The sequence below is a fragment of the Musca autumnalis genome, unplaced genomic scaffold (assembly GCF_047663935.1).
Source record: "Musca autumnalis isolate F117 unplaced genomic scaffold, ASM4766393v1 scaffold_3, whole genome shotgun sequence".
NCBI classification, from domain to species: domain Eukaryota; kingdom Metazoa; phylum Arthropoda; class Insecta; order Diptera; family Muscidae; genus Musca; species Musca autumnalis.
In genome coordinates, this window is record NW_027411866.1 from 46,503,549 (window position 1) to 46,521,999 (window position 18,451).

The window sequence follows — 18,451 nt, forward strand, 5'->3', positions numbered from 1 at the left end:
ATTTTGCTAATTTAGTTCTAGTTGTTATCATTTAATTAACATATGTATTTGCATCTTTATTTCCAAGAACATTCATTCTTGGTTTGACATGTTTCATAAAGTTTTTACTTCATTCAAAGGCCAAATTCTACAAATTGCTCTACTTCTGATTAGCCCCAAAGGAATTGGTCCATAGTAACGAGAATCAGAGCTATTTGTACTATTATCACCTTCAACCCATACAAAACCTTTTGGGATATATTCATCATTGAAAGTGGGAGTATATTTGTCTACTGTTGTTTTACTTAAGGATTCATCTTCTTTGTTTTCGGGCAGTTTATCGGTAATTATTTTATCCCCTGGCAGACCAATTACACGTTTGCAAATATACTGGTCTGGATTTGTGGGAGATACGGCAATGACGATATCACCACGATTTGGTTTATAAAAGCGGGTTGTTATTCTTTCCGTCAAAAGAATGTTATTGGAATAAAGTGTGGGCTCCATTGAAGGACCATTGCACTGGAAAAGAAATATAGTGTTAAATAAAAATGGTGGATAGAGTAAGTTTTTCAGGCACTGAAGCAGTTCATGTGTTCATGTTTCTTTTTTAACGGAGGCCTTCAATGTCTGACATAAGAGGAATCAATCCACAGGTATTAATCCATTTCTTCACATACCACAACAAAATCTCCCACATATTCAAAGAAACAATGCGTCACACACATATACTGGATGCTGTATTTTACTATATCCTTTAGATGGGATAACACTTTCATAGTTTATTAATTTATTATTAATTTTAATTATTTTTTATTTATTTTGTTATTTACGAAAGATACGAACAAGAAGGTGAAAGAGAACAACCAATAAAAATGAGTAACCAAAACAAAACTAAAGGGTGAAAATGAATGAAATCAGCTGATGGATTTGTTTAAATGAGGAGGAACAAGAGGAATCGGACGGTTTAGACATGGCTATAATTTATCAGAAGTATTCAGAAATTTCAGTTTTTATATATAAATATTAACATTCCTATGTTGGCCGTTAGTCTGTGTTTAGACACACAAATTTCTCGGGAAAGTAAATTGAGTTTTTGGGAGAGAGCGGAGAGGAAAGAGCTCCTCAATACTCTTTCCTACTCCCTATTGCCTAAAAACTGAATTTACTTTCCCGTGTGTGTAAACACGGACTTACGTTAAAATACGTTTTTACCTTAATCTTTATGACAAAGCAAACGTTGGATTTGTAGTACGGTACCGAATTAAATATTAGCTTTGTTCCTTTACTTTTTTAATGGTAAGGGTGGTAAAAGAGAAAAGTGTCAAAATTGCTCAAAATTGCTCTCTCATTAACATTTTTACCAGAAAAGTAAAGGAACGGAAAAATGGTAGATCTGGCAGCAATAAAAAAACAATTTTCGTCTTTTATTTCAAAGTTTTTAATTTAGTTTTGTCAGCGTTCGACTTTTTCTTCTGTTTTTCGTCCATTTTGAGTATGAGGCGTGGTACCGGCGTTTCGTTTTTCTGCAAGTGTCTATAGGCTCAATTTGTGTGTATAGTTATCATTTGATGAGCTTTCTAAAACTTTTTAAGTTTATAGAATCCAAAATTTTCAATGATACCGCCCGTAAAACTTCAATATATCAGTATCCATCATTCTGATATGGACCAAATCCCTACGACTATATGTTTTTCAAGAAAAATGATGCAACTGCATTCTAAACTTTGAATTTTATTAAATTGACAACTAAAATGTAAAAAAATTTCCATTAGTTTAGAAAATTTTGACCCTTGGACCCATGTCCATGCTTTTCCCGTACGACCCGCCACTCCCCCGAAGAAGTACGTATGACTGATATCAGTTACAAAATTTTATTCACTTTTAATCTTCCCAAAGCAAATACAAATGATTTGAATCATACAAAAAAATCATATTTTACAAAATATTAAAGATTTTTGTATCGGATTTAGTTCAGTTGCATATGTTTTGACCATTACATTTTAAGGCGTGTTATGTATTTTAATATTTTTTAAATTTTGTTGTTGTATAACGTGTCAAATCTTTTTATATTCTTATATTTGAGACAACGAACTATTAATAATTGCAAAAAAATACTTAATTTTACTTTCAAAAAAATATTTTAAATAAAAATTCCTAAAACGTGCAATTTTGTTGCAAATGTATTGGCCACCACTGTATATTATTTAAGAAAAAATATATTCATCAGATGATTCAAATGATTCTTTGATTTCAAAAAAAAGTTGGAGACAGCTTCTCCTTTATCAATGAATTTCCAGCTACCCCAAACATTTTTGCAAGAGTTCTACTTTCTGCGAGAAATTATGCATTTAGTGGAATGATGTGGAAACATTCAAGTTGAAAATGTAACGAATTTTCATTCATGTTTTCCAAAATATTCAATCAAATGTGAAAAATATTAGTTTTATAAATTCCAATAATTTATAGGTAGACATTTCCTTATTTTGTTTACATATACTTTTGACACTAGCGTTACAAACAAAAACATATTTCTATGTGGTTGTTGTTGAGTTGTATTTGTTGTAGTATTTACTTTACCTTATACTTGTTCTGCCATGCCCTACGACAAACAATTATTTCGATCGTAAAAACTACTGTAGGGTTGGTTTTTCTCCTGGATTAAAAGTTTAAAAATGATCTACCAACACTTCTATGAATTTTTGTCATAATGCCAATTAGTCGTTTCGACACGTCAACTTGCAATTTTGGATACGACTACGCCAACCGTAATAAGGCTGATTGTATTTATGAAGTCAGCCTTGTTTTTGACCTTGTATTGTCTTTTGTAATAATCACAAGGATTCCTGTCCATAACCTTTCTAGTTAAAAAATCGATGTGACAAAAGCTAGAGTTTTTTAGAGGCTTGTAATCTAAAGTCAAACCCGTCAAGAAAATATCCTGTGTCAACTCTTGTCTGCCCCGAAAGAAGTCAACAGTGACAATTCTCTTAAAAAGAATATTAATAAAACACACTTGATTTTGATTGACATTTACACATTTAAATATTTTTCTTCGTTTTATTGTTTTATATTCTTATCTTAAAATGCTTACAACAATAAAATTGTTTTTTTTTTGTTCTCAAAATATTTGGACTTTGTTTTAAAAGTAAAATAAAAACAAAGTTCTGCACAATACTTTTTTTATCTCCAACTTTAAACACTGTTTTCGAAAAAAACGAAAATAAAAATGAAATAAAAATTTGGTTGCAGAATATCAAATGATTTGAAAAACAGTTATAAAAACAAATTGTTTAACTACTTAAAAATAATTTAAGAACAAATGTAATTATTATGATAATAATTTAAATAACTTATTAAAAAATACGTAATATTAAAATTGAATAATCTAAAAACTACAAACAATATACAACGATTAGTAGCATCAGTGTGTTGTGTATAGAGAAAAAATAACCACATGTGTATAAAATCAGAGTAACTTTTGTAGATTTTGTTTTACAAAATAAAAAAATAAATAAAATTGGAATATGTTGTTTTTGTTTCTTTGTTTGTTATCATATTTTGTTGTCTACAACAACAAAAACATTGACATGTTGTATGCATGTCTTGGACTGGTAATCTTAGAAAGCTAATAAGGAAATTTTTGCATACACAATTTGGCCGCTTATTCTGAACGCTTGGCAGCTTCTTTGGCACGCTTCTCCAAACGTTCGCGTTTATCAACGGCAGCCAAATCTATACTGGCCACATAGGCATGCATGCAACTAATTAATGCCTTCAATACAGCCAAAGGAGCTGTAAGTACAGCAACGATTTTGAACAAGGAAAGGCCAAAAACTGTAAAAAGAAAAAAAAATAAGATTTAATAAAATATCTACATGGTAATTGCATTTAAACTTACGCAATGGTCCAGTGGTGAAATGCAATACATAGAGACTTATATAAAATGCTTCATTGACGCAACACATAAAAGTCAAAACATCCTTCTTATAGTAGATGCGCATAACAATATTTTCGTTGACATCGGTGGCTTTGTGTGAAGTTTTACCAACAACAACACTCCTGCAAATTGGATAAAATAAATGTAAATATAAGAAACGAATCGTTTAGGCAGCCGACGTTAATAAAACTTACGTTTGCATATATAGCCAATGACAGGCTACATCAATGGCCATCGACAACTGGAACCAAAACATATATTCTGGATAGAAATAGCTGAGAGTTACCATCAAACCCATGGTACCACAGCGATCAGTAAGCTGATCTAACATTGCACCAAAACGTGTACCTAAAAATAGATATTATAACATTAATAAACAATTCAACAAAAAACAAAATAAACAAATAACAAATGTTTAATATCATTTAGATGGCAATAAACTATTGTTGTTTATAATACGAATTTGAAAAGAAATGGTACATATGTACATCTTGCTTATTGTTCATTTCTAAAAGTTGTTATTCTGTTCCCCTGTTTTCGGATGCGAATAAATATCATCTCAGATTCAACTATTAATTTGTAACCTGAATGTCATATACCATTAAGTTAGCAATGACAACCGAGTACTGACTCTTTGATTTGATAGGAGATTCCCTCTGATGTACCTATACATGGTGTAGCAAAATTAACGAATGTATTCCAAAACTAACAACAAACAATTCCTAATACTTTTGAACTCCTCTCATTAGAAGATTTTATTTGTTTTAATAGATATGAGATCACAACATGAAGTTTACATACATATTTTCTCATAATTGCCGATTCTCTTATCATTGACATTGAACTGTGCATACAAGTCAATGGCAATGAATTTGCATTCCGTAACCTAATTGGCACCGTAAATAACAGTGAGAGCCCAAAACAGAAACATATCAACCGAAAACATTGTGAGAGTGTCAACACCAATAACAACAAAAAATGCGCTGCATAAAAATACACTTGTTGATTAGAGATAAAAACAAAAGAAAAAATGCAATAGATAGGGAAATGAGAAGAGATGCATCCACTCATACACACTCAAAGAGTGACGTCAATGGTAACAAAGTAAACAAAAGAAAATTGACATCATCACCTTTGTTATGTTCCTATTTAAATAATTAAGACGTCAACAAAATTACTTAGTTTTGCCAACCAGATTAAAAATATATATTTTTCGGCTTAAGTTTCGTTTAAAGGGTACCGCTCGGATCTTCCTTAAATTTTTTACCATAGGTAGTTCTTGAGACCTTGATCACAATATAGCTATATAGCTTTACTGTGGAAGTCTATAAAACATAACCGGATTTAATAAACCCACTGGTCTTCAAATATCAATTCCATCGCGTATACGTCAAATAAATATTCATAAAGAAGGTTAACCCGTCAAAGAGCTATAATATAAACAGCTACTTGGGCAATATGGGTAAAGTTTTAAAGCTTATTGAGAGTACTTTTGCACCTGTCTATGGGAGAAAGTCTTGATCCCCGACCGAAGGCCAGTGACTTAAAAAACTTACAATTTTGGAAAAAATTGGTCGCTTAGTCGACTTTTGCAAATGTTCAAAGGAAAACTTACTCTCTTAAGGAAAACTTACAATTTACAAGATATTTTTGTTTTCGTAGCTGGACCTGTCCTCAAGACCTTTATATCGGGAAGTTTTGATTTCCCCCGATTGGATTAAGTCCGATCCAAGAGTTGCCCATAAAATTGACTTGTTCCGATGGCATAATTATTGAGATTTTTGACGAGAAAAGAAACTTTTTTTTAAACAACAGGAGACTAGAAGTGGTCGTTCCCAGAAAAGTAACTGCCGATGTTGTTGTTGTAGTAACTCAAATATTTTTGATTCCGTATAATTTCAGTAATCCGGTAATAGCTTTTCTGCGTCTAAATTTAAAAATTTGGAGCCTGGACTGCCTTGGTAAAGAATCGATAGAGAGAGATTAATGGGTTTATGTGGTCAATAAAAGAGATGGATCTTCTAGTACACCATTCACACTGCATATTTTTCTACAGCCAGAGCCACTGCATCAGTATGAATGCTATTCAAGAAAGCCAAGGCCCGGAAGTGTTTAACCCCTATCCTTCCTGTATTTAACCCCCAATGGATTAGGTAACAATATTTATGACATTTGTAAAGAGTTAAATTCTTATTTAATAGACCATTCCTCATTTGTCTACACTGTCCATCACCCTAGACTGTGGAGACATGACTGCGGCTGAATGTCCAATCGACGGTAGAGCAACTGTCACATGTATTCCGATAGGTCGGTCATTGATAAAATATGCGGCACCACTGTATTCACGAATGGAAACGAATGAATATTCAACAAAATCGTGTAAAATATCTGCCCAGCACATTACTAGACTTGGAGAGTGAACCAGAATAACAGAAAAAACCAATTCACTGTTTCAACAACACAATCGGTTGTTAGCGCGGAGTTAAGACCACACTGTATATTAGAGTCGAAGATACAACAAAACAATCTCCATCTACTATGACCGAGACTTAGGACCAGCGTCTGCTTCAGAAAGGCTAGAAGCTGTCTTTGTATAGCTAGACTATATTGTCCGTCCCCTCCCAGAGCTACTGTTCCATTTACCTTAGGCTTGCTGTCTCCAGTCCTGGTCTTTACAATACGGTTATTCATTGACATTGCAAAAATGTAGTCATCACTGCATTTTAGAATTGTTTTTAAGTTTATTTAATCTGATCAATGCATCATTGATTTAATGATAGCCATTTAGTAGATAACCTTTGGTCGATCAGAATTTCCCCCGTTCAACATTTCCAGAATATTGGGTGAAAGACATTGTAGCTTTAAGCCCACGCATAACGCCAATTTTATAGCGGTAACTTGCATAAAACCGACCAACAAGAATTGATCGCCAAACAAACACTGTTTTCAGTGTTGATTAAATGCTTTCCTTTATTTCGTATCCCTTCGAAAATCTAAGTGAAGAACCATGATCTATTTCAGAAATAATTTTGAATATGCATACTTAAGTATCAAATACAAAAATCACTACATTAATCCACTAAAAAAAGTCAGGGAATTACTAGCGGCAACGTTTGTTCATTTTACCTATTTCATATCTTGCTGATATAGAATTATTGAGATAATAAATCTCAATTGGGTCTAAGACATATAAGAAATCAAACACTGATAGCTATCGATAAGTAGACCATGTAGAATTAGTGAACCTCAATGCAATGCTAATAATAACTATAAAAAGGAGACATTCTAAACTGTTCTGTTTTACGTAAATATTGTTATCACAAGTTATTATAAAATAACCTTTTTCATATCAATCCCACATGCAATTTAGATACAAAGGTTTCTCATGCAAGAAATTGATTTAATTGACCCATTATCATAGATATTTTTTGTTGAATTGTAATATTGATAAGTTTTCCATTTTTGTTCTCTAAACTTAAATGATAAACTTTATAGCCGTATACGATTTGTATATCAAGAACTATTGGGTAGACAGCAACAATAACAAATAAGATTAATCTAACCGGACCGGCGCGGCATTATAAGAGAGAGAAACAAACAAACCAGCACGTAAACAAATCAAACCTATAATAAAAGCAACAACAAGCACAATATTATGATGATTAAACATTAACAAAACGAACAAAACGGTATAAAACACCTCACACCCCATCTGCTAAACATACGAACAAGCCAATCATCGGGGGCAATATAGTACAGGTATAAACAACGGAAAGATAAGACCATTGCGGTGGCAATAAATAATAAGACATAATATTCGATTGCAAATTCCAGTACTTACTCTGGTTAAAAGCACGGGCTGCATGGCCATCCACTGCATCCAGTAAGGCGCTTATTGCATAACACCAACCGGCTACAACATAATTCGTGGACATGCACCAAAAAGCGATTAAAGCCAGCACAATACGGCCATACCCTAGAATGGAAGAAAACAAAGCAAAGGTTAAAACAAGAATATTCATCAATAATAGAACATCAAAATCGAGAAAATTCCATAGTTCCATACGTGTTTCTGGGCGCAAAAGCTAAATTTAATAATATTCATGTACAGAAAAAATAAACGTAACCACCACCACCATCATCGCTACTGTCATTCATCATTTTTCCACCAAGATGTATTGTGGTTGTATACAGCCTTCTCCACTGGTCGTTAATTAAATTATACAGTTTTTTTTTTTTTTCATTTTTCACAATTTTCCTATGAAATGTTTCTTTGTGAAGACGAAGAAATAAGTTTTGGTTGCTTCAGGTGTTTTTTGCTACCCAACTGCTTGCTGTTTTTCTTGGGGAGCATGTTATTTATTTAATTACTCACCAATTAAATTTGGTACGAAGAGAAAAATATTATCGTGCTGTGGTACATTCATTGCAATCTCCTTTTTCCTTGATTTAGAATTTGAAAGATATACCGGCTTTAATTATTTGCTTGACTATTGTTTTTTCTTTTTATTAACTTGGTATTTGCAAATTATTTGTTTTTCTTTGTTGGGCTTCTCACTGCTCCGAACTTCTCCGTTTCAATACTTTTTGACAATTGTATTCTCACAATTCTCGTTCTGAGTTCTTTGTCAATAGGGGTCTACAGACTGATTATTTTTTCCTTAGATTCTCACCTCATTCGTAACAGAGATTCTTACCACATTGTTCTGTCGATTAGTCCCATTTGACGCCGTTAACGTTGATCAGCTAACGGTTTAATACTTCGTTTAGACGATGCGTGGTTCAGAAAATTCACTGGATTAAAGTTGTCATTAGGTGTGTTCGCTTACTCGATAATTTGTACAAATTTGTACAAGTCCAGTAACTTCTTGTAAACGACTAAAGGCCTGCGTACATAAGCTGCCTTGCCTGCCTACCTTGCTTACTTCTGATAAAAGAATAAAAAAGAAAAGGGCAACCCAGTTCGAAATTTGCTCGGCCTTGTTTATTCTTTTATTTTTATTATGTCAGAAATGAAGCAGGAAAGCAAGGCAATCAGGCAAGGCAGCTTATGTACGCAGGCCTTTAGGTCTTTTGCATTGTACTGTAGAGTAAACGAACAACATCCAGTAACAATTTGTACAAATTTTGAGAAAACGAACACACATATTATCATATAATATATTACAAATGTCAATTCCATAGCACAAACGTCAAATAAATCCTCATAAAGAAGTTAACTCGGCAAAAAGCTCTAAGGCCATGTTTAGGCGATTTTTATATTAGCACTGTTCCTTTACGTGCAAGAATCTTCAAGTTTTACCACTTTTTACTCGAAAAGCGTTCCTTTACTTTTGACACCATACAATTCATATGAGAGCAGTTTACAACTTTTGCTACTTTTGCTGGTTTTACCATTTTCAATAGTAAAGGAACAGACCAATTATAGTCTTTTGCATGGTTAACCTTCTTAATGAGGATTTATTTGACGTACGCAAAGGAATTGGCATTTGGAACCCAGTGGGTTTGTTAAGTCCGGTTATTTATAAACCCACTATTTTGTTATCGCTTTTTGCAGGGTTAATTTGCATTAAAAATTCCTTAATTTGAATTAATTTTTACCCTGACAGACGATAGTTTCTGCATTTATGAAACAGCTGTTTGTGTTGTTTGTACCCAGCAGACCATATCATAAAGTTATACAAAAGTTCGCAAAAATATGCGAAACAAATACATATACTTTCTACCATTGACATTTTACCACGACAAAGCAAAAAAATTAATTTATTCGCGATATTTTGAGTCTTTTTAATATTTGGTCTCTTCCTTTACTTTTGAAAATGGTAGAACTGGCAAAAGTAGTAAAAGTTGTAAACTGCTCCCATATGAATTGTGTGGTGTCAGAAGTAAAGGAAAAAAAGTGGTAAAACTTGGAGATTCTTGCACGTAAAGGAACAGAGCTATTATACAACTTTCGCAAAACTGTAAAGAAATATGTGTAGAAGATATTTAGTCTGTTCCAGAACCTGCAAGAAACTACTACTTTTTACTACGATAACATTTTTTCCTTTATGTTATCGGAAAAAATTGTAAAAATTAGTAGATTCTTGCAGTTCTGGAACAGACCAATTATGTGTGTTCGTTTACTCAAAATTCGTACAAATTGTTACTGGATGTTGTTCGTACAGTACAATGCTAAAGACCTTAGCCGATTACTTATTATGTGTGTTCGTTTACTCAAAATTTGTACAAATTGTTACTGGATGTTGTTCGTTTACTCTCCAGTACAATGCGAAAGTCCTTAGTCGCTTACAAGAAGTTCAAATTTGTATAAATTATTGAGTAAACGAACACATCTATTAATTGTTGAGTAAACGAGCACACCTATTAGTTTCGATACAATTGGCATGGTGGGTAATGAAATGTTTGTTAAAATAAAAATTTAAAAAATAGATTTGATAGAAGGCGCGAAAAAACGATTACTATTTGAAAGAAACGCTAAAATTGCTGATTTGTTTTTCTTTTTTAAGTTCATAAACATGGGCATTTGACAAAAGACAATTGATTTTTAAAAGCATTGCCATATTAAAATTGCTAAATTCAATATAAATTCAGTTTGATTTTGTGCATTAAAAATGTGGATAATGTTCAAATTAATTTGAATTAAAGGTAGAAACACAATGACTTTTGTTGCTAGCTTCGCGATCAATTTAAAATAAATGAATGAAGACCAGGTACTACCTTATTCAAATACGATTTTGGATTTCTTTATTCCTTTACACAAATTCAGGCTTGGATAAACATGAATTTTCGCATTGTGTTCTCAACTTAATGGTAGAAACACAATGACTTTTGTTGCTTGCTTCACGTTCAATTTTATGTAAACGAATAAAGGCCAGGTACTACCTAATACAAATGCGATTCTGGATTTCTTTATTCTTTTACAGAAATTGAGGCTTGTACAAGCAATGCAAATTAAGACTGCCTGCCGTCTGTCTAGGCTACCAACTTATTTATAAGGATTTTTTTTGAAATATAAGCAGTGGAATTGACATTTGAAACCCAGTGGGTTTGTTAAATCCGGTTATACATAAACGTACAATAAGTAAAATAAATCGCGATAATTCACTTAAACATGGACCGGTAGTGTCCATAATGGAACCTCATCTAAGTCTGGTAGAAATTTTACGATGTGCAAAGTATGGACCAAATCGGTTACTCCCTTCAAGAGTTATAGTGTGCACAAATTTTCCGAACATTTTCGAACTTTTGTGGGGGAGGTACCTGAAGGAGTGGACCGATATGACCCATATTCGAACTTAAACTAAGTTTGGACAAAATATTACGAACGCCATATTTTGGACCCAATCGGCTCATCCGTTCGAGAGTTATCGTGCGCACAAGCCAGCCAGCCAGGCAGACAGACGTAAGGACATTGCTAAATCGGATCCAAATTATCTGAGACGGATTTTGGGGTATAAAACCATTATTTCGATGATGCACATTTTGCCCTTATGAAAGTGTATATACCCTCGTTAGCATAACGGCTGAGGGTATAAATGTTTAACGGTAGCGACACTGAGTACATTTTGAAGCGAAGCATGTTGCAACGAATGTATAAAAAATGCAATTAGTCAATTAACACGGTAGGGCTCCACGTCATTTGCAATAATGTAAAAACTGAGTACTTCTCTGTCATAATAGATCCAATTTGTATCATGGGAGGAAAATTTTGTTCTATACACAAAACCCATTATACATTTGGCAGTAGGCCCGTTATCGAGCACACACATTAGCTGTGCCTTTACTTACCTGAGGTTACCATTTTTACCATTTGCTACCATTTTTAACCTGCAAAGCAGAGATCATCAATGAGTTACTTGTCCCCGTAAGCCAATTGTGCACGCACAAGTTTTTTGGGCCTTTCGATTTTTTAATGCTTGTGTTTTCTCGCACTCTGTATTTTTTCCACCACCACCAAAAATACTTGCCAAGGTTTATCACAATTATCAGTCATTTTTCATAAATTAATACAGAAAAATGTTAGTTTTCTTGGTTCGAAAACAATTACTTTACAAACTGTATGTATATATTCGTTCTAAATTTGCAGCCAGTTGGCATTTAGTGTTTCTATTGGTCATACAACTTCCCCACCAAAATACTTTCGCAACAGAAATAAAAATAATTATTATATTTTATTTTAGAATATTTCAAGGTGGAGATATAAAAAGTTCGGGCTGGCCGAACATAACGCTTTTTAAGTTGTTGACATTTTGCTTATTTGCTAACGGAATGGAAACAAACATTTAGATTAACAATACGAATGATTTCAATATAAAGTAGATGTGGATGTTGGAACCCCCTCAAATTTGGTTTGAGCATATTTTTATTTTAATATAACTTGTATAAAAAATATACACATTTAATAACATTTATAATACAGTTAACAACATTAATACAGAAAAAATGTAACATTTAATACTTTTAGAATTAAGAAATAACATTTAAACATTTTCTGTTCGCCATTGGTTGGCGTCCATAAGATAGTCCCTGGATAGAAGGAAAATAAGAAAAATTTTAGTTTTTTTTTTTTAATTGCTTTATAAGATACGGATAATTACCGCTTTTCCAAAAGGGTTTTTGTAAACTCGCTCTTTAAATCACTTAAGTTCCCCGCCTTGCCACCATATTCGTTGGGTAGCATATCTTTGGGTACATGATCGTACAATGTTTCCAAGCCGGTAGTGTGAAAATGAATCTAAAAATCAGAAATTGTTTTAAAAAATAGTGCAAAAAGATATTCAACCTTATTCTGAACATAAATTCCCCTGTGAGTTTCCTCGCTCTCTTCTTTAAATAAAATAACGGCAAAGAAACAAAACTTACAGGAAATTTACGTTCGAAATACGGTTGATTAACTGTGTTTATGGTTAAGAGCAATGATAAAAAATGTTATTTTTCTTCCTACTCTCAGTAGGTAGACTCGGTCAAGCCCCATATGCAATTAAAACTTTTCGTTCTATCATTTGAAGATTTTCATATCATACCAATTCGAAGACTTCCTTGTTAATAAATGGCTTAACCACCCTTAACATTTTATCCAAATATGAGGGGCAGTTTATCATATGCATGGCCTTAATGCGCACTGGAAATGCTTGCTGCAAAAACTTCAAATAAGTTCGCAAAGTTCTAATTGACAAACGGGTAACATGTTTCATGGTGTAACCATTCATATCGAATATTTGTACTTCTCCTTCGGATAACAATGGATTACTATCAGCGTTAATTACGTCTGGCATTGCGAAACGACAATCGGTGATCATTAGAAATGCTTTGGTATCTTCGGTATGATGCATCTGTAAGAAAAATAAGTCATTTACATTTTTATCAACCGGGAAGGATATTCTTTCAAGACTTTGTCTTATTGGGCTTCAAGGTCCTTGTTTGTTAATGAAAAATAAAGATTATTTTATTTCGTTTTTTATCCGACGTTTCGTTGGTGTTTCTCAACGTCTTCAGGGATAATTCATTATTTTTCATTAACAAACAAAGACCTTAAAGGCCTGGGTGCATAAGCTGCCTCGCCTGATTGCCTTCCTTTCCTGCTTCATTTCTGACATAATAAAAATAAAAGAATAAAGAAGGCCGAGCAAATTTCGAACTGGGTTGCCCTTTTCTTTTTTATTCTTTTATCAGAAGCAAGCAAGGTAAGCAGGCGAGGCAGCTTAAGCCCAACAAAACAAGGTCTTGAAAATTAAAATAAGGAATGAAAAGGTCGACAAATTAAATTATACCAGTTAAAATTTTAATATTTTTACATATACCTTATATAAAACTCAAAACTCATTTAGGATATTTACCATTTTCGGATCTGGATTGCACAATCGCAAAAATGTTATGCGATAATTTTCAGGAGTTAAGCCTGGCAACGGTACCATGTCCCTGTGGAAATTGAAGTAGAAATTGATTTACTGTCGTCTTTGCTGCTTCTCTTTGCGCATCTATTCTACTTACGCATAGGCAAATGTATTGACCGTATCTTCGTCCGTTGGATCACGATCAATAAAGATATGTGGATAGTCATTACGTATGGCATAATTAATTTCTAAAAGTTTTTTGGTCTCTTCAACATCTTTGTACATGCAATAGTAAAATCGAGTTAAAAGTATGCGATCTGAAAGGAAAGTACATTTATCAGAAACGTCAAACCGCCATTCCTCATTGAAGTAGATAATGTTCCCTATACCCAATGTCAGTTAATTCGGTCAGCTAAAATTTTGAAAATTTACTACACCTTTTTCAGATGTAATTCGAAACATTTTAGTTGTAATTCGTAACATTTCATTTGTAATTCGAGAATTCTATTTGTAATTCGAATTATTCCATTTGTAATTCGAATTATTCCATTTGAAATTCGAATTATTCCATTTGTAATTGGAGTTATTTCATTTGTAATTCGAATTATTCCATTTGTAATTCGAATTATTTTATTTGAAATTACAAATGAAATCAAAACTGCTAAAAACCAAGTACCTCGTAGTACAAATTTAATCCGCCTGCGTTCCCCTTTAGGAGGCGCTGGCATTCCATTATAATTTGACATTTGGGAAGCAAGCAAAGCAATCGACGATTAATTCTGATCTGGCCTTTACTACTTTCTGCTCGACAAATTTCGTTGTGTAAAAAATGGAAAACCTGTCAAACTGCTGATTTGACAATTAAGGCAAAAGGAAAAAATAGAAATTCGCGCGTTGTCAAAGCAAAATAAAAAGAAATAAAATAATAAAAATTTAAACCAGTGAAATAAAAAAATAAAAAACTGACATTTATTTTGTTTGTTAATTTTTTAAGCAGCCATGTTTGTTTTTTTGTTTGACATTGCTGCCAGATCTACTATTTTTCCGTTTCCTTACCTTTGTGCAAAATTTGTTTCGTGAGAGCAATTTTAACAGTTCTCTGAGAGAAGAGATAACTTCTCTCTTTTGCTACTTTTTTTTTAAAAAAAATAAAGGAACAAAGCTATGATTGCACAAGGTTACCTTTTTTCATTGTACCATGGGTCGCTACAAAAATAATTTCTATGTTGTCTGGGGTATAATAAACTTGGCTACACTTTTTTGGCATGTAAATACTGATCATATGGGGTCTGTTCCTTTACTTTTGAAAATGGTAAAACCAGCAAAAGTAGCAAAAGTTGTGCACTGCTCTTATATGAATTGTATGGTGTCAGAAGTAAAGGAACGCTTTTCGAGTAAAAAGTGGTAAAACTTGAAGATTCTTGCACGTAAAGGAACAGAGCTATGGTGTGTTACAGAAAAATACACACCTAAAGGGCCAAATAAATACGGTCCATATGAAATATGTGTAAGTGATGCCAAGTTTGTTCTTAAAGTTTTCATGTGGTTGTGGTAACGGAACGCTCAACGTGCCGTATGTGCCGAGGCCTTAAAGCGCTCGGCACATACGATGCGTTGAGCGTAGCGGTACAACAACCACATGAAAAAAGTGTAAGTGATGCCAAGTTTTTTAATTTTATATATTTTACTCTTTAAGCCCTCGACACATACGGTCCGTTTAGTGACACGTTGGGACACGCGTTGTCCCAAAACAGTTAAATTATGGCCCCGGCACAAACGACGCGTTGAGCGTCGCGGTACAACAACCACATGAAAAAAGTGTAAGTGATGCCAAGTTTTTTAATTTTATATATTTTACTCTTTAAGCCCTCGACACATACGGTCCGTTTAGTGACACGTTGGGACACGCGTTGTCCCAAAACAGTTAAATTATGGCCCCGGCACATACGACGCATTGAGCGTCGTGTTACAACAACCACATGAAAACTTTAAGCACAAACTTGGCATCACTTACACTTTTTTCATGTGGTTGTTGTTTTTACTTTAATGCGTCAGCCACTTACCCTTTTTTCATGTGGTTGTTGTAACGCAACGCTCAACGTGCCGTATGTGCCGAGGCCTTAGGGGTGTTTACACTATCTATGAATGTCATATGAGATGTCAAATTTGCTACCTGTGAATGTTGTACACATAGTAGCTCTGTTCCTTTACGTGCAAGAATCTTCAAGTTTTGCCACTTTTTACTCGAAAAGCGTTCCTTTACTTCTGACACCATACAATTCACATGTGAGCAGTTTACAACTTTTACTACTTTTGCCGGTTTCACCATTTTCAAAAGTAAAGGAACAGACCAAGTGTGACCACTATGAAAATTTTCATCTATAAAAATGATGTGGCAACTCATATGTACATTTTTCATTTATGGGCCAAATACATACGGTCCGTTGTGCGACGCGTTGCGCGTTGAAAACAACAACCACATGAAAAATGTGTAAGTGATGCCAAGTTTGTTCTTGAAGTTTTCATGTGGTTGTTGTAACACAACGCTCAACGCGCCGTATGTGCCGAGACCTTTAAGGCCCCGGCACATACGGCGAGTTGAGCGTTGCGTTACAACAACCACATGAAAACTGCAAGAACAAACTTGGCATCACTTACACATTTTACATGTGGTTGTTGTTTTCAACGCGCAACGTGTCACAAAACGGACCGTATGTGCCGGGGCCATTAGGGAGCGCTCTATTCGGCCATGTGTTTTCGTATGCAGTTGAGAAATTAATTGTTAGAAGAAAACAATTTTACCAAAAAATTAAGGAAATAGGTAAATAAAACGAAAATGTGACTGCGATTAAAGCCTAGTACACATTGGCCAACAAAACCGACATTCATCGAAGTCTATTTCGTCAATATCAAAGTCTATCTGAATTATTACTTTCTTAACCTCTAAATAATACTTTACATATTATATTGCAAACATTTGTTGTTAATTAAAAGTTTTTATTTGGCAGAAAATTGTCCTAAAAGTACGTTGACTGTCAATGTGTACTCCCCTTAAAGTTTTTAACAATATAAATTGTGTTATTTGCGTGATTTATATTTTGTGGTCATATGAAATTATATGCTAGTGTGAAGGCAACAACTAAAAGTGGTATGGACTTTGACAAACATAAAGGATGTCGAATGAATAAAAGAAGTGACAGCTCATATGATATTGATAGATAGTGTAAACACCCCTTTAATCGTTTTCTCCTCGATCTTACACTCGCCTAATGTAAATTGGGACTAAATGTTGCTGAAACACTTTTTTCAGCAACTTTTCCTTTATACAACTGTCAAAATTCGAAACATTAGTAATAATTATTACTAATTTGGTGTGTCTTTTTTACTTACTAAATGTTGCTGAAACAATTTTTTCAGCAACTTTTCCTTTATACAACTGTCAAAATTTGAAACATTTGTAATAATTATTACAAACTAGCAGACCTCGGTCCGCGTTGCTGGCCCGTCGTAATGAGTTTTAATGACAACTTTTTATCGACTTTATGCTTGAAAATTCAAAAATAGGTATTTTCTACCTCACTTCTTCGGTCTATTGTCAAACCGAGAAGGATTTTTTGTCTGTAACCTTTCTTTTCTCTTACGGACTTTGTCGGATTTTTTCGCCAATTTATGCTTTTTAGGATTTATTATCGTCCATGTCTTTATCCTAAAGCGATCTAATTTTAAAGGTTAAAAAGTGGTTAAGTCGAATTCTCCCGCTTATTGAGACTTTTCATGGCTGATGGACCGTTGCACCTCACCATTCAAGTAAATTTGTAAATACATATATAGTTTTTCTTGATCGGGGGCGCAACCACCGTTGTCTCGAAAATTAATTTGCAACCCGATGCACTCATAAGTTTAGCAAATATAGCGATTATAAAATAATAGGCCCCGAAATTCGTCTACAAATATAACGCATTTTGGACCACGGGACATTCCTGAACATTTTCTGAATATTAGGTTCAGTAGTTTTGGAAAAATAATTTTTTGAAAAGAGTGAGCGTGGTCATCAGTTTTCAAGATATAACATATTAAAAAAAGTAGGCCTTCATTGCCTACCAAAATGTATGCTGAAACCGATATAATCATACATTTGGCTTATATATAGCGTTTAACAGAAAGGCATGGGGAAGGTACCCCACCTCTTCCGAAATTCATAATATATACATAACAACGGCAAACATTGAGCTTCTGTCGCCAATTTTATGGAAATCCCTTCAGTAGTATTGGAGTTATGACATATTAAAAAAAGCGTGGTCGGGCCTATAGGCCCTAAAGAAGTACCTAGATTGTAGATTAATTCGTAAATTTTTATTAACTTTTGCAAATATAACGTTTTATTTTTTTTAAATATAGCATATTTAACCTGTTTTCGGGGGGGGCGTGGTAAACTTTTCTTTTCAAAAAACCTAAGTTGGGTTGTGACTGCTATTGATTTTTATTCATAAAGGTAAGGCGTTTATTTCAAATATGCCCCCTTCAAAATTCAAAAAAAAAAAAATATCCCCGTACATTCCCTGACATTTTCAGGAAAATCGGTTCAGCAGTTTTGTAGATGTAACATATTTTAAAGGTTAAGTCATTGGATCCTAAAAAAGTGGGTAAGGTCTTCCGAAATAGATACATACGTAATTATTGTAAATATAACATTTTT

General features: G+C 33.6%; 3 protein-coding genes across 3 annotated transcripts; all 3 read right to left on the reverse strand.

Moving 5' to 3' along the window:
- On the reverse strand, positions 1-843 carry LOC141397385 (mitochondrial inner membrane protease subunit 1). The gene is made up of 2 exons (XM_073973533.1): positions 660-843; positions 1-501 (listed from the first exon to the last, which is right to left on the reverse strand). Exons 1-2 carry the CDS (start codon positions 756-758, stop codon positions 94-96), a joined length of 507 nt encoding a protein of 168 aa, XP_073829634.1. The 5' UTR covers positions 759-843; the 3' UTR covers positions 1-93.
- A 2,156-nt stretch (positions 844-2,999) lies between these two features.
- Positions 3,000-8,650, reverse strand: Pis (phosphatidylinositol synthase). The gene is made up of 5 exons (XM_073974509.1): positions 8,295-8,650; positions 7,761-7,895; positions 4,114-4,267; positions 3,881-4,041; positions 3,000-3,816 (listed from the first exon to the last, which is right to left on the reverse strand). The coding sequence occupies exons 1-5, from the start codon at positions 8,344-8,346 to the stop codon at positions 3,644-3,646; spliced, it is 675 nt and encodes a 224-aa protein (XP_073830610.1). The 5' UTR covers positions 8,347-8,650; the 3' UTR covers positions 3,000-3,643.
- A 3,598-nt stretch (positions 8,651-12,248) lies between these two features.
- LOC141397359 (alpha-tocopherol transfer protein-like) lies at positions 12,249-14,067 on the reverse strand. The gene is made up of 5 exons (XM_073973510.1): positions 13,913-14,067; positions 13,759-13,840; positions 12,946-13,254; positions 12,520-12,656; positions 12,249-12,448 (listed from the first exon to the last, which is right to left on the reverse strand). The coding sequence occupies exons 1-5, from the start codon at positions 14,038-14,040 to the stop codon at positions 12,403-12,405; spliced, it is 702 nt and encodes a 233-aa protein (XP_073829611.1). The 5' UTR covers positions 14,041-14,067; the 3' UTR covers positions 12,249-12,402.
- Between the last annotated feature and the right edge of the window lie 4,384 nt (positions 14,068-18,451).

Bases quoted from the DNA above. Each gene is read 5' to 3' on its own strand.
- LOC141397385 (XM_073973533.1), bottom strand. From the start codon at position 758: ATGAAAGTGTTATCCCATCTAAAGGATATAGTAAAATACAGCATCCAG. The intron at 502-659 runs GTATGTGAAGAA...TTTCTTTTCCAG, and splicing joins ATGTGGGAGATTTTGTTGTG to TGCAATGGTCCTTCAATGGA.
- Pis (XM_073974509.1), bottom strand. From the start codon at position 8,346: ATGAATGTACCACAGCACGATAATATTTTTCTCTTCGTACCAAATTTA. The intron at 4,268-7,760 runs GTAAGTACTGGA...ATCTATTTTTAG, and splicing joins AGCCCGTGCTTTTAACCAGA to GTACACGTTTTGGTGCAATG. The intron at 4,042-4,113 runs GTAAGTTTTATT...TCCAATTTGCAG, and splicing joins CATTGGCTATATATGCAAAC to GAGTGTTGTTGTTGGTAAAA.
- LOC141397359 (XM_073973510.1), bottom strand. From the start codon at position 14,040: ATGTACAAAGATGTTGAAGAGACCAAAAAACTTTTAGAAATTAATTAT. The intron at 13,841-13,912 runs GTAAGTAGAATA...CAATTTCCACAG, and splicing joins GTCAATACATTTGCCTATGC to GGACATGGTACCGTTGCCAG. The intron at 13,255-13,758 runs GTAAATATCCTA...TTTTTCTTACAG, and splicing joins GCAATCCAGATCCGAAAATG to ATGCATCATACCGAAGATAC.